Genomic DNA, 21,287 nt, shown 5'->3' on the forward strand with positions numbered 1-21,287 from the left:
ATGAGTAATAGAGTAGGTATTTTGAACCTAGACCTTTTGCCACAATCAACACATATCTTATCACTGAATTATCACACTCAATATTACCAAACATAACATAAATACTTTACTCTAGAAAATTTATTCACATAAATCCACCTACCGAATAGACTATATATAGCATGCTGATATTATTAATCAGTGGGTAGCCGGGAATAGACTATATATAGCATGCTGATATTATTAATCAGTGGGTAGCCGGGATCAGGACCCCCCACTCCCCTAAAAGGGAGTGAGAAGAAAGCAGATGGAGGAAGGCGAGGAGCGACGGCTAGGATAAAGAGAGCAGAGAGAAAAGTCGGGTAGAGAGAGAAAAGTTGTGCACATGTTTTCTTAAATTTATTCACAATTGGTTGCACCTACATCATGCACCATTTACATACAGGTGCAGTTATTTTTTCCGCATTGCTTTGATGTAATTGAGAGAGGACACATGCACATGCAAGCGAATTAATTTTAGTCATAACTAGTAACTGTACAATAAAGTTATATCACCAGCAAATTTGGTATATCTTGTGCGGGTCATACGGCTCATTCTGTCATACCCATATACACAAACAGCACTAGAATTTCTTATTCCGCCGCAGCATAACCCAATCACCTGGTTGGATATAGTTTCCATGACACCCAAACAATCCATTGAGGCATTGACAGCTCTTATCTCCTTCCATTATTCCGTTTCATTCGCCAAGCTCGCCGTCCCCTTTTTTTTCAAAAAATATTACTACTTAAATTATATAACGTACGGAGTAGCGTTTGGTCTGACGTTGAAAGCTCAATTTTCTTTCCGCCCTCACCTACCCAAATTTCCCTCGCATTTGCCGTTTGGTGAGAGAGAAAACGAAACACAGAAAATAGAGAGAGAAAATGACGAAATCAAAGAGGGATAGAAATAACCTACTAGCCCTCACCGGAGCTGCTGCTCTGCTCGCGATAGCCGTCAACTTCGCCATCACTGCAATCAATGCCCAAAAGAAGAAGCACAAGAAGAAGGGTTCGTCTCTCTCTCCGTGTGTATATATCTGTATATCTCTATATACACACATACATCACCTCTAGAAATACACATCCAACTTATTTATGTGTCAGTCTAATAGTATACTAATTTGTTCGATTTGGTTATTTCAGATCTTTCGGGGTCTAATGTTCTTGTCAATCTCTCCGCCTCTGAAATACATAAATTAGCGGACCGCATCATCGGCAAATCGAAGGAGGTTCATGACGCAGTTGCTTCAATTCCCCTCGACAAGGTACTGCAACCCACTCTCAGGACATGTCTATTACTTCCATTATTAGTATTTATGTTTTTGTTGCATAATTTTGAGTGTAATTTTAATTCATGGTCAAGTCGAATCACGGCTCATTTGTTTTAAATTACTGGCTTTTGTTTCAATTGAGACTGTGGGATATATATATATATAAAATTGTTGACACTAAATATTATAGCTGATGTTACATTAAATTTCAGATAGGAGACCTGTTAATTTGAAGCAAGTAGGGACTAATATCTGTTCCAAAACTTCATTCTTTTGGGTATATTTTTTGTTATTTGGATTTGTTCAATATTGGTTCTTGTAAAATTTGCAGATCACATATAAGAATGTTATATTACCATTGGCAGAATTGGAAGCACAACAATTCCCGCTGGTCCAATCTTGTGTCTTCCCAAAGTTGGTGTCCACTTCGGAAGATGTGCGCAAAGCAAGTGTTGCTTCTGAACGGAGAATAGATGCTCATGTTTCAATATGCAGGTTTTACATTTTATTTTGCTGCTGTTGTGTCAGTTCTTGTAATGCTGTGCTCCCAAATCTAATGTGACGGTGCCACTTTAAGGGGCTCTTAAAGACAGAGGAGATAGTTAAGATAACTGCAGACAGGGTCGTTAATAAGATTGTAGATCCTTAGTCTTCAATTTTGCAATTAGACGTATATGGTAAGCTTTAAGGTGACCGTTAATAGCTGGGACAGGGAAATAAATAAATAAATGAGCTCCTGTTCCTTAGTGATGAAACTCTAAGAAAACAGATTTTACGGTATGCTTGTGACATGGCCGGCCAAAGGGTAGAGGTCGTAGTAAGAGAGGCTCAGAGGTCTTCTATCTTTATTTTGATTTTTTTTCCCATATAATAGGAAAACATGGAAATAGAAAGAACCACCTTAATCCCATCTGTGTCCTCCTGCGGTTCTCTACCAATGGAAGACATTAATTATGGCAAGGTTTTGGAATACTTGTTGGTGGAGCAACATAATTATATTTAGATTCCTATCGCATGTGAGACATTTAACACTTTCAAAGTTCTCTCGTTGAGATGTCTCATAAAGTATCTCAATAAGGTTGTTCGAATGGCTTAATGATGTTATTCATGAATCATTAAGTACAAAAAATATGTTCATCATCTAAAATATTATTTTGCTAGGTAGCTATAGGATTTATGATTTAGTTTCGCTGGGCAGCCTATACCTAAAAAAAGGGTTCTTGAGATGACACTATCAAGGGTTAAAGAAATTAGGGAAGTGTTAGAGAAAACATGGCAAATCTTCAAAGTGAATGAAGGCCATGATGAGACAGAACTTGTTGATGCGTATAAAAACCTTTGTAACGATCATCAGGACTAACAAACATGTGCTTAACGAAGTGAGGAATGATCTAAGGGTGTTTGTTTAAAACGTAATCAGGGCAAGACCAGGACATTTTTGATAAATAAGATCAGAGTTGAGTATGTAAGAAGTTTAGTTGGTCAGAAGTAGTTGGGAGAAGTTCTAGATGATGTTCTCTAATAATAAATTTGCTCAGGGTGTTTCTTGTATGAGGGCTTTTGTATTACATTATCTACCAGAGAGCAGTTCTCATTATTCCTACTTCCATTTCATGTCCAAGTAACCAACACTCCTATTAGAAAATAGATATGTTGTAATTTGAAGAGTATATCAAGTGACTTCTTATCATTACTGGATGTTTAAATTCCATTATTTCATGCAAGCTGTTCAGTAAACGTGAAGATGTGTACCGTGTTGTCAAAGCTTTTGTTGCAAGGGGAGAATGGATGAGCCCTGAAGCTAAACATTATACTCAGTGTCTGGTACGGAATTGTAATTGCTTCTTTCCACGCTATTTATTATTATGAGTTTCTCAAATCATTTGCTTTGTATTATTGTTTCATTCCCATATTCATTTTGCTGGGGGGTTTAGCTGGATTTTAAAATATGTACTTCATTTTACTTGTTAATTGAGCATTCCAAATGTTTGATACTAACTTCAGTTATGCCCAACAGTTCCATTTTTGTATATGCACTTCACTTTTACATGCAGAATTGAAAGCATGAATTCATTTCAAATATTATTATTATTTTCAAAAAATCTCTATGTCACTTATCAAACTGTGTCCCTGCTGTTAGATGCTGACACCAGTGTTCTCTCGAGCTTTTATCTACTACCACTCTTAGATACTGGATATTTATGGTTGTGTGACTTGTGATTGTATATGTATAATAAAATGAAGCCAAATAATGGAATGATTTTTGATAGATGATCATGACCTTCAGGCGTCATTATTAATGTTATAACCTTAATTTTGGGAAGCCTAGCATGGATCTATTTAATATTTCGTTGAGATTGCTTAGTTTAACACATTCATATGCCACGAGTTTTATTGAAAACAGCAATTACCTTGTGATGATCACATCAATTCAAGTGCAGGGAGCTTATGCTGTGTAAAAAGACAAATTCTGGCCTTATTGGCATGGGATGACTGTCCTTTGATTTGAGCTGTGTGTTCATGCTTTTCAGATTGTGATGTTGTGGCCTGAATTTTGTTTGGGCTTCGGTTGTGTTGCGACTTGGGAAAGCCACGGTTGCTCTTGTGGGTTGCGGACACGGCTTTAGAACTCTCTTGTAGCCAAGTGGGTTAGGGAGTTTAGGATTTGGGGAGTGCCACAGAGAGAACACTGAAAACCACAGGAAAGAGAGAGAGAGAGAGAGAGAGAGAGAGAGAGTTGGGGCTGAAACTTGTAATCTCTTGTTTCGCACAGTGAAAACTTTTGTCAGATCTTCATTGTGGATGTAGGCTTATGCCGAACCACGTAAATCTTTGTGTGTGAAGTGTTTACTTTTCTATCGTGATTCTTGACTTGTTCTTGGTTCATGGCATTTGTTGTAATATAGATCAACCTTTATGGTTGCACCAAGCAATGACCTTTTTTTTGGAGATGTACCTTTACAATACCTTTACATGTTGCTATTGTTCGAGTATTAATGCTAATATTCTAATTTCATCCAAAAAAAATGTATGACCACTTAAAATGAAAACAAAAGATGTTGGTTTGGATTTTCTATGGTTGAGAGGAGGTCTTATTGCATAAGATGCTTGTTTCCATTAATGCCTGTAGTTTGGGGTTACGTTTGAAAATGCATGGATGGGATTATTTTTGAATGTTGATAATGTTTTTTCAACTTAGTCATAACCCTAGCTATTATGAAGTCCCTAACCTATAAAGAAGCAAAGAGGATGGTTCCATAGTTGTTAAAGCCTTACGGTTCACAATTCGCATCTTCTGACTCAGTCTAAATCTACCCATCTTTGATATGAATTGTTAGGCAATTCCAATAGTGTAAGAAATCTCAATTTATCAATGTGAATCAAAAGAGACTCACATGATTCATGATTCTAGCACGATTTGTGTGATTCAGTAAGCTGTCAACTCCTTTTTTTATTGTTTGTCCCCCCTCCCCTCTTTCCATAAAAAGTTTCCAAAGCCTTTTTAAGGGATTTAAGATTAAAATATATTATCCTTTGCCTTTCTTCCATCTTTTTATGCTGTTGAAGATATTTAGGTCATTTATTTCAGAAGTAGGTTTATTTCTCTTTCTACAAAGCTGCAGATCAAAAAATTGTTTTTTCAGGCGTGCTTCTCGAGGGGTATCTTTTGAAGCCAACTTTTATAAAGTTTAAAGTGGTTTGTTGTAATGGGTAAGTGCTTTGCGATTCGACCCAAAAGTTTAAGCTATTAGGTGGGGCTAACACCCAACCTACTTATACCCATTGAACTTCCTATCTGGATCCGATGTGGGACAAGTCTCCCCTTGTAATATTCTCCCCCACGCAAACTTGCAACGCCCTCGTTGCGGTTGGGCCACCCTGCCAACCCGGATGGCACACCCGGACGTCTTCTGGGTCGAGCGCTTGGCGTGGCACCTGATCAAAGACTGAGTCTGGCTCTAATACTAACTGTAACGGGTGAGCGCTTGCCCATTTACCCAAAAGCTTAAGCTATTAGGTGGGGCTAAAACCCAACCCATTTATACCCATTTCACTTCCCATCCGGATCCGATGTGGGACAAGTCTCCCCTCTTAACATTTATATACTATAATCTTTGAGGTGGGTATTTCATTTAGTGTGTGGATGTTTTATTTTGTTATTAGAAAAGTTGCTAAAATGGGAAGGGAAATGAGGGATTGATCTCACAGTCTACCATTTGTATGTATTGTACCTATGATTGTATAGGTGCTGGAGCTAGGATGGATTTTAAGTATAATTATTGTAATATTGTATGTTTGGATTGTTGTATTTGGATGAAACATCACATAATCAAACTTGTGAAGATGATTCCAATTGTTTACTTTTTTTTTTGGAAGGTTTAGATAATTCATCTGAAAAATGTAGTGGATATCAAAATGAAGACCAGAGTTGATTGTCATTGGCTGTATTGTTTCTAGGAAGGTCATATTGTTGGTGTAAAGGAGCCCATGATAAAATGCTTATGCATAAGGTCTAAATCTGAACATGATAGTATAGGCTCCACGGGGACTACAGTTAGCAATGCTTTGGTTGGGTCTTAGAAACTTTATCCTTGTCCCTCATAGTCCAAACCTCCTTAAGTGCAATACTGTAGTTGGATCTTAGACACTTAACCCTTGTCCCTCATAGTCCAAGTCCCCTCAATTGTCTGACTACCTACTAAAATGGTCTAGCCTACTGAGAAGCAATGCTTTCTAAGCCATAGTGGAACCCTTTGCTGGAGCTCATGATCCTTGGATTACCACCAATTCACTTCCTTGCTCCTCCATTTTATTTGAGTTACCCCACTCTGACTTGAATTAGTTTCCATGGGTGTGTCCATTCTAGAGCTAAGACCCAATTCCTCAACAAGCTGGCCATCAATCTATAATAATGCAAGAGAAGATCTGTAATTTGACAGCATAAAACCTTGATCTATTCTACTCTTCCATTTATCTATATTTGTCCAATGTTCACACACAGTGTAATGAAATACACACACACACATTCATTTCTGAGAATTATTCAAAGTATTTGTACAATTTTCATTTATTATTAGAATAACTACATTTCCTTCCATTTGATTGCTTGTTATCGATGATGGTTTGTATTCCTAATTTAAGAAACAAAGTTTTATTTGAAGCTGTTTCAACTGTTAGGTTCAAATATTTATTCTGTAATATTCAGTGACAGGTTAGAGACTTTGAACGCAATGGATTGAATCTTACCTTAACCAAGAGAGAGGAATTGCAGCGGTTGAAGGCTCAAATAGATGAGCTAAGTATGCGATATATCCGAAATCTGAATGATGACAGTACATCTCTTCTTTTCAATGAGACAGAGCTACTTGGATTACCACCAGAGTTTCTGAAGGTTAAATATCATCATTTTCTCTTATTATCCAATCGTACCATCTTGAATGCATGAGCAATTTTTTGTGAAGAATTTTCTAAACTCTCTCCTCCTATAATTATGATTTGGTTAATTTTATTACCTAATTTTTGTTGGGATGATCTATTGTTTGGTGCATGGTTATTAGCAGTGAAATCTCTCAAAATGGAAGATTAAAATTAGCACCTTAAAATTCTGGCGTGTACCTTGGTTCGCTTTCTTTGGTTACAGATGAAGTAACATCACTCATTGTAACGTGTAATTTGATATGCGTTTCTTCACTTGTGATGTGGAATGTAATATCACTCATTGTGGAAGGTGGAAGAGCGGCACCATTAAAGTATGGTTTGATATTTATCTTGGACGCAATAAGCCAATCAATTATTGTATGCCTTCACTAGATATATCATATTTTTCTTGTTCATTTAGATCTAAATGAAGATTGGATTTTGAAGTATGAAAATTTTGGCTGGTTAAACATGAATGCCATGAACCCACAAATGCTGTCATATAATTAGTTTGAGATGGTAGTTTTGTTTCTGAGACAGAGTAAAGTTGGTAAAATTTGATTTCAACCTGCCTGGTTTCATGGGCACAACACTCATATTTAAATGGTGTGCATCCAACTGCAGTATCTTATAATTTTGTAAATTAAAGTAATTAGGTTTTCAGGTTGGAATTTGAACAGTTCTGGGCTTGTCCAAAGCCAACTTGTAATGTTTTTAGCACTTATTATCTTTAAACTTTTTCTCTATTTCTTTATCCAGCCCATTGTTTTTTTAGTGCATATGGTTGCGTGTTAAGTTAAACTAGTAGCAGATTTTAAATGAGCAAACAATTTTCATTTGTTGTGTTTTTTCTTTTTCCTTTTTATTTATTTATTTATTTTTTATTATTTTTTTTCTGCAATAACTTTTGGATATGTTTCTGTGCAGAGCTTAGAAAAAGCTCGAACTGGTAAATTCAAGGTCACCTTGAGAAGTCATCATGTTTCACCTGTGCTTGAGCTCTGTAAGGTACAAACTTTATGTATCATGTAAAATGTGCCAACCTTCCATCTCGTCTTCTAAACTTAGTTCTCTGGCATCACAAATTCTCTTAATACTGTTACTAGTAGTAGAAGTTTTATTTTTTTCTTTTTCTTTTCATGCTGAGTTAGTTAATTAGCTGGGGAGAAACTCAAATGATCTAAATAATGGTGAAATTTCTTAGGCTCGGTCATATTTTTAGTAACTAAGAAGTCTATATGTTGCTTAAGGGGGTTGAAATACCTTATTGCTACCTTTCAGAAATTCTTTGGATAGACCCATTCCCTGGATCAAAGTTCAAATGATATTGGATAGGTTGAAGCAGTAAAAAATGATCAAATTCATGAGAACACGGGAGTCTAATTTCGCTGTAATGGTTAGTGTGGCTCTTTAAAAGGTTTGGTAATTTTAGGTCCCATTTCTATAATGTTTTGCCCATTCTTTTAGAATTCCAATTACCTATCTTTATTTAGTATTCCATTTTAATATATATTTTTTTTATGAGAAACAGTCTTTAAATTTTTACTTGACCAGTTTGCGGAACATCCTCCTTTCGTTGCCACCATGCATTTTCTTGTTATTATCCTTCTTAAATTATATATATATTGTATCTTGGGAAACTATCAAAAAGAAAAAGGAAGAGTAAAATTAGAAAGAGTGACAGTGGCCTGGGGAAAAAAGAGAGTAAAGAAATTGGTTAATGTTGGAAAAGATGGAGTCTTGAAATCTAGATGAAAGAGTGGAGAACAGCGAGCCTCAACTACTTGGATTGGCTACATGGATTTTTTGTTTTCCAAACAACTCCTTGTAAAATCAATCTTTGGTTAAATTGAAGGCAATCATGTCCTTTATCAGGAGCTTCAACCATGTTCTTTGTCTACATTTTGTCCTTTTCACATGTTCGATTTAGTTTTAAGACCAGCTTTATGTAATCAACTACATTCTTCTTCTGTTCTTTGTGTCAACCCTTTTATTTATCCCTGTATCTTTAGTAATACATCGTCGAATGGTTGACTCTTTCAAATGGTTACTCTGGATACATTTCATTTTGTGTGAGTCTTTGTTAATGCTTGTACGCTTACCTCAATTAAGATATTACAATCCTGGATATTTTGGTTTGCCTATTTTTTTTTCTCACTTGGGTAAATTGTGTTTTGGGGGTTGACTACATGAACTGTTGCTGGTCTACTCTAGGTAAAGCCTTGTCTTTGACCAAATTCGAGCCCACAACATCCTTTCCCATAGCCTTAACTCATGTTCTTTTGGTTTTCCTTTTAGATCTTTTAGTCACAGTTTTATTGGTGTGTGAAACCATTAACAGGTCTGCATTGTACATGGTCAAATCACGTTTGGCGGTTTTTCTCATCAACTGGTGCCACTCCTACCTTCCCAAGATTTCTCTCTTTCTTGTTCTTTCTTTCTTTATATTGTTATTCTTCCATTCCAACACTCTTGTTCAGCTACGTTCATTTTTATTCTTTCTTGATCTCCAGACGTAGTGTGATTCCTGGGTCGGTTGTTTAGTTTGTAGGTAAAGGGCAAAGCTTCTGTTTTAATAAAAGGGCCAGGGAGGAGCAAAAGGAAGAACATTATGCGTTACATGGAAATATTTTGAAAGACTGTAATAAGTGGACCTTTGAATGAGTGGATCGGCTTTTCATAAGTCAATAGATTTGTTAGTGAGTTACTTATTTCATTTGTTGTTGAGTCCCTTATTTTGTAGTTATGTGGGGGTTTCTTTCTCCTCCAATACTTTGTTGATTTCTTGGGTCATAGTTTATTTATTTATTTTTATTTTTTATTTTTCCTGTTGGAGCATAGTTTCTGAGCACTCCCATACACTTTAGCAGCCTTCTGCAGTGCATAGCCATATCCTTTTATTTCTTGTTAAATCACGGTTTTTGTTCTACTTTCTACTATGTTATAGAATATTATATATATGGGAGTATTACAAGTTCCATTTTGTGCTTGTGAAGGTAGGATTAACAAGGCGGGTTGTAGCTGTCTCCTATGGGCGGAGATGTGAAGTCAATCTTTCTGTCTTAGAAAGTCTGGTAATGCAGAATGGACAATTCTTTTGCAATTGGTATCATAATTGGATATAAATTGGTGTTGTTTTACCATCACAATATTGAGAAACTTTGTTCCTTCACAACGTGTTACTATTTAACTTTCTTTTGTACATTTGCTCACTACTTTTGTGTTCAGTTCAAGTTGCTTGTTAATGTAGCTATTATTTTCTGATTTGTAGCTCGCCATTACCTTGTTGTCGGCATTGGTGTCTGAAAGTTTTGTTTTGTTTTTTTTTTTCCTGCTGTTTGACTTGTTAATGGATTGGGCATGGTACATGTCCTGTCATTTAGTAATGCAACCTTTCTCTCTTTTACTGGGTGTATATATGTTCTGATCCACGGAACAAAGCATCTTGTTCTTTCAGGTCTTGTCTTTTGACTGAATAAGTAAATAGCCTGAAATTATTGACCTACTTGACATAAATCCAAATTTATTTTCTGATACTACCAAAGTTTTTATATTCTGACTCATCATTATTTAATACCATAATAATTAGTGCTACTTTGTATATCTCTATTTTTTATACGAGTATTAAAATGCTTCAGCAGATATAGTGCAATGAAAAATTAAAAGTTTTTTTTTTTAAAAAAAAAACAAAAAATTAAAAGTTTTAAAGGATGCCTCTTCTTTGCATTTATTACGTTTCTTTCTAAATGAGTACCGTAATCATAATTGGATTAATTATTATTACTCCAAAGAAATCCAGTTCCTCTTTTTTAACATTTATGATTTGTGTTACTTGTCAAAAAGAAAAATCTAGCTTTTGGCCTGATGGTTGAATATGCAATCTATATAATCAAATGCAAACTAGGTCTTAAATATGGTTAATATGAAAAATATAACTAAAATTTAGAGAATCTGTTTTACTAGTTTCAAAAAGATTGCCTTTTTATGGATAAAGGGATTTTATCCTGTGTGGTCTTTTAATCGGGGTGCTGGGAGGTGGTTGCTTGGAATTGGGAGTAAATTTGATATAGACCTAATTTTTTGTATGAATTTGCATAAAATAGCTCTCAGTATTTAAAATATTGTTCTCATGCTTGACGGTATGAACTTTCACCATTGTACCAAACAATGAATCATATATTTAATTATTTTTTATAACTAGTTTGTCTCCAGTCAACATATTTTTATATATCTATTAGATTGTCTATCAATTGATAAGTGAATGCAACCAACATGTCCCAAAAGTTTTGTTTATGCTAAATTTGCACTAATTAGACCAATTCTCCCCGTTATTAAGTTAAAGCACGAAATTCTTTAGTTACAGGAAGATAAAGCAGAAGTAAGATATCTTTCAATTTGAAATTAAATCTTTTAGTTGTATTCTTTTAGATGCATTTATTTAGTTATAGAAGTCGTAAAAGATAGGGACAAAACAAAAAGGATGATGTTTTTGTTGATCGTTTCTTTTATTATATCAACTATATTCAAAAACCCCTCTTTTAAGTTTTAACTTTAATGTTTAGTTTTTCATCTTTTCATATTTTTTATACAATGAGCTGTTGCTAGCATTGTTTAGTTGTTGAAATTATTTAAAGTTTTTAATGTTGGGCTCTAGGTGATTTGAGGAATATATTGCAAATTAATAGCATGTTCAAAGACATAGTTACAAGTCTTGTAGTTTTATTGATGACTAGAAATCCAATGCTATTGGATAGCATGACAGGAATATGATTGCAGTGAATGAATTAAGGTGTGACTAGTAATTGATACGAAGCAATAGAAACCACCTTATGCATGTGTGGATTCCAGTCTTTTTTATTACTTATTTCCATGTTGGAAGTCGGAACATTCCAATTTGTATACAATAAATATATGTTTTACTATGTCATAACTCATTGTATACTCACATTTCTTGCTGTCATACACTTGGATGCATGATAGTTTCTAAAAGCCAGATGGCATTGATCTTGTATCATATGTGTAGGTAAAATTGCGCCATAAATTTGCTAGATTGCTTGGCTACTCAAACTATGCAGATTATGCTGTTGATCTTAGAATGGCAAAGTCATCCTCAAAGGTTTGCACTAGTTCATAGTTTTTAATTTAGCAATATTTGTACTACATGGAGCAATTTTTAGATGTTCCAACTAGGGAACTTTTTTTATTTTTTATTTTTCGTGGTTACTATGTTTGTGTAATTTCGAGTACATCTTTTCAGTTTTCATCCTGTCTTGATGGATCATTTGATCGTTGATTAATCACGCTGCCCAATCAATCGACTTGTTCCTTTTAGCAGTCAAGTTGGGTCAGTTTGGCCCACTTGTGTGAGACCCATGTATATGTCTACATTTTTACATGCCAACTTATAGTGCCATTGGTTTGGTGCGGGTGGGGGCTAATTGTACAATGCGAAGTTTAAATTGTTACCACTTTGAGAGGTGGCCAGACATTTTAGTTGTACAAATTTATGTTTGGTTTGTTAACAAGGGAATTCAAATTTTAGTTGCCTTGTTTTTGGAGTTGTTGTCAATGTTTCCACTATTTAGGTTCAATTATTCACAGTGAAAGAGTAATTAGAGATGATGGTAATAACATATCAAAAATTAGAGATGATGGTAATAACTAATATAGTCAAGGCATGATGGGTTAAATGGAGGAGTCTATCTAGAATATTGCGTGATCAACGTATCCCTATAAGATTAAAAGAGAAGATTTAAAAAAAAAAAAAAAAAGAACTATTAGACCAGCCATTCTATGTGAGACAGAATGCTGGGCAATTAAGAAACAACATATGCACAAAGTGAGCATGGCGGTAATGCGAATGTTGAGATGAATATGCAGGAAGACAAGAAATGCAGAATTAGAAATGAACACATTTGTGAGATGGTTGAAGTAGCACCCATTAAAGACAAAAAAATCAATTAAGGTGATTTGGCCGTGCAAAGAAGGTCACTAAATGTACCAGTAAGGATGAGTGACATGGGTCCACAATGAGAGTAATGCCAGGGGAATGGGAATACCAAAATTAACATGGGTAGGGTTAGGAAGTATATGATACCATGTGGTTTGACTGAGGATATGACCTTAAACAGAATAGAAAAAATAAGATTCATGTTGCTGACCCCAAGTAGTTGGAAAAGCTTTGCTTCTTGTTTTTGTGATAGCATAAGATATTTTTCATGAGCCTTAAAGTCATTCAAATAACTACAGGATTGCCTAAATTCTGTTGGGTTCTTGGAACTTCAAAATATAAACACGGACTCAATTGGGCTAAAATGGGCTTCAGAACCGTTTATTGTTTTAAACAATTCCCATATTCATTTTGATATGTCCCAATGGTGGATTGATGCCTCAAAAATAATATTTATTCTACAGATAATAAAAAAAGTATGATTCTCGACCAAACTCTCTAAAAACTTATTGGTTATGCAGCTATGCCTTAAACATGAAAGAACTCTAAATTGCATAGATAGCTTTATCCGCATAAATTGCTTCTCTAGATAGACAAAATGGGTGCTTCTAACTTTATTGGTGGAATTCACATGTAACTTACGGGTGTGATTTCATGTGGATTTAAGTAAGACTTTCCTTGATGAATTATTTTACAATATGGCTTAATGAAAGGTCCCGAATTGATAAATTTTAGAGATGTTATCTTCTTATTATTGAATTGATTTAGTAAGAAAACCATAATAAATAAAGATCAACATTGACTAGAAGGGAAAAGAAACACTCTTCCCTGCGGTCATCAGATAATTATTGGGCCAGCTTATAATGGTATACAAATCACCATGAATTATCTAGAATAATATTAAAATTTCGTGCAATTGATCTCTAATTTTTTTTATTCTTTCTCATTTCTCTTATTTTTTGATGATCTCTTTATTGTATTTTCTCTTTCACAACCCTTGTTTTATGAAACTAATTTTTCCTAATGAGCATGTTGTTATTTTCAGGTATTTGAGTTCTTAGAGGACATCTCTGCTGGTTTAACTGACTCCGCGTCTAAAGAATTTACTATATTGAAAGACTTGAAGGTTAGTTATAGTCGGGTTTACGTATAACTTGTCCTGTCGAGAACTTACTCTATAAAAAAGTATTTAAAGGCTTGTTTTTCAGTGGTCTATGTCATCAAATACCAAGTGTTCATGTAATAATTTGTGTATTTGGACACTTCAGAAGAAAGAGGAAGGGGATTTTCCCTTTGGGATTGAGGATCTACCATACTATGTGAAGAGGGCTGAGGAACAACAGTTTGATCTGGACTTTGCAGCTGTTAAGCAGTACTTTCCTGTCAATCTGGTTCTGTCTGGGATCTTCAAAATATGTCAAGACCTTTTCTGTAATTCTATAATATTCATTTTTCTGGAACTCAGAATTCACTCAACCTTTTCATCTCATATATGATGAGCTCTGACTTTCCTTTGCATTGGGCAGGCTTCCGAATTGAGGAAGTTGCAGATGCAGAGGTTTGGCACTGTGATGTGCACCTTTATTCGGTTTTTGACTTAAGTTCTAGTGAACTTTTGGGTCATTTCTACCTTGATATGTACTCCAGGTTCAATTATTACCTATGAATTTAATTTTGGGTCAATACATTTTTGTTGATTAACTTATATGAGTTAGAATAAAATGAATTTGTTGTATCTGTAAGCAGGGATGGAAAATATGGTCACACCTGCGTTGTGGCTCTTCAAAATGGTTCATTCGTCAATAGTGCCAGACAGGTGATTGTTATATTTCATTATCAGTCATCTTGAATTTTAAATATGAATTTTTTTTATAAATATAAACGTTATGTTTTTCATTTGGTGTTAAATATATTATTCCCTTTCTTCATATTATTTCCATGATAACAGCTCCTCTATGATTGTGCACACTCCTACCCTACACTCACTCCACCATGAACTTTATCATACCATCTTAGCACCTTGATCAGCTTAGTTCTACAATCAGTGACATTATCTCCTTCACAGTTGTTATATTTGCCTTGCTAACATTGCCACCACCAATACCGTCAGCTGCACTTACACCACCACTACCACCATCTCTAGTGCCATCCCTACCACGCCTTTTGAACCATTCAAGAACCACCAACACTTCTGATGAGGAGCCGGGTCTGCTCTTTGTGTTTTCATCTTTATGTGCATGTAAAAATTCTTCTTAAAATTTATGGGAGACTTCAACTTTCAAATATACCAAATTTATTACATGGTTTTTATTTTTTTATTTATTATTTATTTTATTTTTATTTTTTGTAATAATTTTTGTTTGGCTATATTTTGTATCCAGATTCCCGTGGCATTACTTATTTCCCAGTTCCAAAAGGAAGTTGATGGTCATCCTGGGTTATTACGATTCTCTGAAGTGGTTAATCTTTTTCATGAGTTTGGCCATGTGGTATGTTGACCTTCACCTTGACACATAATTTCTTTAGAAGTATTTTGTTCGTCTTCTACTAGTCCTATTATAATAGTCTAATGGTATTTGCACTCCCAAACATTCTGTAACGCTCCACTTCTTTTATTACTTCCATCTATTTTGGACCCTTCTTCTGACCCAATGTGTCCTTACCCAAAAAAAAGTCTCTGTATTAAATCAGAGTATAAGTTAATTTTTGTCAAATAGTGTGGCTATTTGAATTCACCTTTTGGGTAATGCACTCCAGAAGTCAGATGCCAGATTATCTATCCTTGCATTTTTTTTTACCCCTATTCTCTACCGGAATAAAAAAACATGTAATGTACTCCAGAAATGAGGTGCCAGATTATCTATCCTTGCATTTTTTTTTTTTACCTATTCTCTATCGGAATAAAAAAACAAAAAAACCTAATTTTCTACACTATAAAAGCTATTCTGAGCTAAAAAGTTTCAGGCAGGTCATGATATATCAAACCCATGAATGTTTCAAACAGTTGTTGGCTTTACTTGAATACAAGTGCATAATTTTATCTAATGTATCCTCTTGACAAGTGTCAAGACTTGTTATCAAAGCAACTGTGATTTATCATAATGACTATTGTGGCTTGATTTTGGTGTCGAATAACAATTTATCATTTCTGATGAGCTTTTAGGTTCATCATATTTGCAATAATGCATCATTTCCTAAATTTTCTGGGTTACGACTTGATCCTGACTTCGTGGAGATCCCTGCACAGATGTTAGAAAACTGGTAAGCTGATAAGTTTACAGTTGCTTATTTTAATTAGACAAAAGAACACAAACTTACGACGCCATGCTTTTGGAAATATTGTGCACAGGTGCTATGAAAGCCTTTCTCTAAAGTTGTTATCTGGTTTCCATCAGGTGATGCATGCTTTTGATGTCTGTTTTAATATTTGAAAATGATGCTTAGACTTCTAATATGTGATTTATCACAACTATTTTGTCAAATTTGATGTCATGTTTTCATATTTGAGAATGGTGCTTAGACTTGATATTTGGTTTTCTAAACTATTCTGTTAAAATAACTTGTCTCCAGAGTGCATGATACTTTGTGTGTGAGGAGCTGTGTGTGTGTCATAAGCCTTTATACTTTTGTATATAGGGATCTGATGAACAACCAGTAAATTTTAGTAATAAAATTGTGAGTCTAGCCTATATATTGTAATGGTTAACAAATCATATTACACATTACATTACATGGTGTATGTTCTCCCACCTACCCGGGTTACTGGGACGTTGGAGACATATCTAACCTTTTGTATCATTTAACACAAAGTGGCTCCTCTGAGACTTGAACTTGCGACCTCAGATTTATGCTTGAACTTTTATCATTGCCCCAGGCAAGGACCCCTAATGATTAACAGATCATGATAGATCCAATTTCAAAAAATGGTCCTTTGCGTCATATTTAATTTGTTATGTCTACGATTTGTAGGATATCACGAAGCCCATCAAGGATGAAATATGTAAAGCCTTGAAAAGGTGGCGATGTTCTTTTTCAGCGCTTAAATTGAAGCAAGAAATTCTTTACTGTAAGTCCTATTATGTCTTTCTTGAAACTGAAAATTTACTTTTCTCCACATAGAGGAAATAGATGTGTAGTTCATGTGGAAGGCCTTTTACGGGTTAAGAAATGTTGGCTAGGATATATTCAATTACCGCAACAATAAGAAAAAGTAGAAGCTACATGTATTTATAATTCAGATTTGCCAAGGCAATTCGGTCTGTATTGAAAACTATCCAGTTTAGCAATGGGGTCAGACATTTTCATAACATCCTTCTGTTAGTGAATAGAAAAAAAAAAAAAATTGACCTCAGTTCGTACTCTTCACCCTAGGGAAATATATGGAGAAAATCCATTAGAATTTGAAAATAATTTTTTTTGATAAACAATTTGATTATTATTATTATTATTATTTTGTAAGTTCTTCATTTTCTTCTTTAACTAGTTATAAATAAAATTTCAAAACAGAATTTTCTTTTAAGAGGAGAATCTTCATTTTAGTAAATATTTAGAAGTTGATGCAAACAACCATATGGACAAGTGGATCCATCAATCACTTCTGGTTTTTCATACTTGAAACAACGATTACCGGTCTCGATAGCTCTTGCTTGCTAGAATTTTTCTCCTCAATGAGATGTGAGAAGAACCATAAAGGGATGTGAAAGCGTCTTGGAGGTGCTCACTCTTTTCATAGTTGCAGTGCCAGCTCAATGTAAAACAAATTTGTTTCTGCACCTTTTTTTGTTTTGTTTTTCCTTAACTCACACTTCTGTTATATTTATTTTAGACTTTCTCTTCCTATTATTTCTCTACTCCCATACCTTTTCATATTCTTGTAAACTCTACTTATAATGTGGTTTAACTTAATCTTAATTTGATAATAATCTCTATGAGAAAGTCACTTTTGTAAGTTATCCATAAATGTAAGATAGGATTAAGGAATCTGTAAAATATCCAACACTCTTGCAGTTTCACACGATCAATAGAATATGGACAAGGCTTCTCCCAACGTTGCCCTTCAATCAATTATAAGCCAATAGAAACTCCTATTGTTATTTAATATATATATATATCTTTTTTTTTTTCCTAGTTGGTACTCACACACACGTCTCTTTTGAGACTTAAACCCCTAACCTCCCTTTGGGAAGTAAAAGGTCGGTATCGCTAGGCCATTGGTCCGTTGGTATATATATATATCTTAGTCTTCGTATTTTTTTTTTTCATAATAAAATCGTGTTTATTTTGATTGTAAATATCTTAGTATTTTTTTTCATAATAAAATCTTGTTTATTTTGATTGTAAATATATTCTATCTATACATATGTTTATGAGAAAATGTCAATTTGGATCTGAAAAACTTAAGCAGAGAGAGAATTAATTAATTCAATCTCAAAAAGATGCTCTTGATAAATTTTAAAAGATAATAAAAAATAAAAAAATCAACAAAGATTTCGTAAATAAAATACCGAGTTTTTCGGAATGAAGTAGAATTTCTGCAATCAAGAAGAATTGACTATAAATAAGAATTTTCAACAATATACAGAGTTAGTATTAATTATATTAGTACATTAAATATCAAAAAACCTCCTCTAAACTTTTTGCCTTAGGCCTAAGCTTCTGTTGAGCCGGCCCTTCATTGCTTATTTGTCATTCATAGAATATTTTGGACCTATCCAGTTACTGAGGAATGCTCTGACTAGAGACACTAGCTTCACTAACGACTGTTTGGACTACTGTCACCAGCTTTATTGAAACTATAAGATGTAAAGTAAAAGATTCAGTTAGTTGAGAACAGAAATCTGGAAGGCTAAACCCGATTGGACAATCCATTTGTTTAAAGTCCGCAAATCCAATTGCAAACTGGCTAAATGAATTTAAGTGGCCAACTCAACTGTTCAATGCATGTTAAACTTGTAACTTTGTATTAAAAGTACAAGTTAATGGCGTATAGAAGTATATCGTTGTCATTGAAATCGTGCATTTGTTGTCAGGTCTTTTTGATCAGATCATACATTCCACCGAAAATGTTGACATGGTTGGGTTATTCAAGCATCTCCATCAAAAGGTAGTAGCTGCCTCTGTAGTTCTCAACTATAAAGGTAAAATTATGGTCACCACTTTTACATCTTAATCTGTTTATTCAGGTAATGTTGGGATTGCCAATGTTAGAAGGAACCAATCCAGCTTCATGTTTTCTACGTAGTGCTATTGGCTATGAAGCTGCTTGCTACAGTCGCATTTGGAGTGAGGTTTGAATCCACTCCTTTCTTGCAATCCATGTTTTCAGCAGCACATTTCATCTCCCTGCTTGCATTTTCTGTGACTATCGACTTTTTTTGGCAAATGATATTCACACTCCTATTTTAAAAAGGGAAATGGCATATAATTTTGTGCTTTAAAGCACTCTCACACTCCACTATTATCCAAAAAATACTAATACACTTTACTTTTGTGTAATTATGTAATTTTTCTTATTGAAAAATCTAAGTGGAGTGCAAGAATATAATAATGAGGTGTGAATATCACATATCTAATTTTTCATTACTCAACTATGTGTGATGCGTTGTCGTTATTTGTTACTGTTCTGTCATTCGTCTGGAGTTTTTTGCTCCTTTATTTGTGACACCTGCAATAAATGTTACTGATGCCTCTCTAGGTTTTTGCTGCTGATATATTTGCTTCAAAGTTTCGTGATGATCTTTTCAATCAGTATGCAGGCATGCAATTCAGGAAAAAGGTAATCAAGTTACTTCAATAAACTAATTGGCCAACAAAATTTAGACAAATTAGTTAAATTTTTTCCTGTTTTTTTTTTCCTTGTATTTTATGGTTAAAGCATTGCCTCAAAGTCTTCCTTTGACACACTGCGCTTGGGTATATATGATATGCCTCAAATATATTTTCCTTGTATAGAAATTACAATATTAATTTATATTTTCATTCTCTTGACAGGTGTTGGCTCCTGGAGGAGCAAAGGATCCTGTAGAGATTCTGACGGATTTTCTAGGAAGAGAACCATCAATCCAAGCTTTTATCGATGACAAAGCTGCATTTGGTTTGTAATGATAATCATTGGAAATTTTAATGATTTTTTTTTTTTTTTTTTTAATTCTTTTATTTCTTGTAGAAAGAAACCCTTGATGCTAAAAACAGTGGCAGTAACTTTTATTCATCATTGTAATGGATCTCCTTTTTGTAATCAATTTAGTTGCAGTAAAATCTTAATTGTAGTGTTCTTGAGCTGATCTGTCTGATGAACAATCTATTGGTTTATTTGTAAAACTGTAATTATGATATGCATATATTCATATAAAACTAGGTTCATGAGCACGGTGCAGATATATTGTCGCTCAAGACTTTGGGTTTTTTTTTTTTTTGTTCCTCTCATCCATTCGTTAGAATGGTGAAATGGAGAATCGTATCGAAACAATGATTCGTTCCTTTTGGTCATTAGGTTTGATTTAGCTTGAACATTCTCCAATTTCTGTGGCAACTTGGTATCCTCATATCAACAACTGAAATGCCATTCCTTTGAGAATACTCATGATGCTTATCTGTACTATCTATCTATCCCATTGAATTGCTTGGAGTGCTGGATATTATGAAAAGGGTTGTGATGGTTTAAGCATGATAGGGTCCGTTTATTGGGGATTGAAATTCACATCAACTTACCGTTGACATCTCACATATGTAATTATGCACACGTGCGAGTGATAAGAACTCTTGAGTGTGTTGTAGAGGATCTGGATACTTCTTTAATTCGGCATGGTTTTCAATCAATTGTTTAGGGTCAAAGGACTGTCTCGCGAACAAAGTAATTTGATATCAAAATAAGTGTGGCATTGTAAGAGATTCTCGTAATCAATTTAAAATTTTAGATTGGAATTATAAGATTTTTCCAAGTCCGGGCCTCTGGGCCGTACTTGTGACAATTTGGATTTAAATCGGGCTTATTTCAACACTTATAAGGTCGAGTTCAAATTGTATTATAAGTTGACTACAATTTTTTTTTTTTTATTAACTACAATCAAACCTTTTTTTTTTTTTTTTCACAAAATGTATAACTAATTCGACTAAATAAGTATATACTTATAATTATTGGTACTTAAATAGTTTATATATATTTAGTTATAATTAAGTAATAATAATTATATATTAAGATTTATAATTTTATAGTATCTTCTTTATTTTTTGAAGTGGGAGGTGGGGTGGAAGTCCATATATATTTCACATTGAAATATGAAATATGAAGTTTGATTCAAACAAATATATTAGTAAAAAAACATTTCCGTGTTGATATGTCTGTGTTGAATAGGACTTGAATGGATGATTTTACAACATATATTAAAATGTACACTGCCTTTAATAAGAGAGAAATTAAAAGTCAACAGCCCACACTCGGACCATGTGGTGGTAAATTGGCAATACAATTGGGACGACCACTTTGACTTGACTCTTAATAATTAAGACTCGCATTTGATTGAAATTGGAAGGAAGAACTAATTATTACATGGTCCGCACTAAATTACTAAGAATTTATTACATATTACAATGACATGAATGGAATTGAAGTATAATTTTAGAAT

General features: G+C 34.2%; 1 protein-coding gene across 2 annotated transcripts; it reads left to right on the forward strand.

Moving 5' to 3' along the window:
• The first annotated feature begins 633 nt into the window (after positions 1 to 633).
• LOC132276254 (probable thimet oligopeptidase) lies at positions 634 to 19,920 on the forward strand. 2 transcript variants are annotated; one of them, XM_059777604.1, is made up of 20 exons: positions 634 to 1,033; positions 1,168 to 1,289; positions 1,627 to 1,790; positions 3,029 to 3,119; positions 6,508 to 6,687; positions 7,641 to 7,721; positions 9,710 to 9,787; positions 11,737 to 11,829; positions 13,709 to 13,789; positions 13,932 to 14,094; positions 14,190 to 14,310; positions 14,410 to 14,479; positions 15,045 to 15,152; positions 15,827 to 15,924; positions 16,013 to 16,058; positions 16,633 to 16,729; positions 18,693 to 18,766; positions 18,846 to 18,950; positions 19,358 to 19,438; positions 19,654 to 19,920. In XM_059777604.1, the coding sequence occupies exons 1-20, from the start codon at positions 907 to 909 to the stop codon at positions 19,762 to 19,764; spliced, it is 2,091 nt and encodes a 696-aa protein (XP_059633587.1). In that variant the 5' UTR covers positions 634 to 906; the 3' UTR covers positions 19,765 to 19,920. The 2 variants fall into 2 exon arrangements, with proteins under 2 accessions (XP_059633587.1, XP_059633588.1); XM_059777605.1 differs by lacking the exon at positions 634 to 1,033 and having other exon boundaries at positions 1,167 to 1,289; positions 1,661 to 1,790; positions 3,021 to 3,119.
• The last annotated feature ends 1,367 nt before the right edge of the window (positions 19,921 to 21,287 follow it).

The sequence above is a fragment of the Cornus florida genome, unplaced genomic scaffold, assembly GCF_030987335.1.
Source record: "Cornus florida cultivar Cherokee Brave unplaced genomic scaffold, ASM3098733v1 CherokeeBrave_3.0.0_Hap2_Chr10, whole genome shotgun sequence".
Classification (NCBI taxonomy): domain Eukaryota; kingdom Viridiplantae; phylum Streptophyta; class Magnoliopsida; order Cornales; family Cornaceae; genus Cornus; species Cornus florida.

Coding starts and splice junctions, on each gene's coding strand:
- LOC132276254 (XM_059777604.1), top strand. CDS start 907: ATGACGAAATCAAAGAGGGATAGAAATAACCTACTAGCCCTCACCGGA. Junction 14,095..14,189: donor AATATGTCAAGACCTTTTCT/GTAATTCTATAA, acceptor TGCATTGGGCAG/GCTTCCGAATTGAGGAAGTT. Junction 18,767..18,845: donor TCAAGCATCTCCATCAAAAG/GTAGTAGCTGCC, acceptor CTGTTTATTCAG/GTAATGTTGGGATTGCCAAT.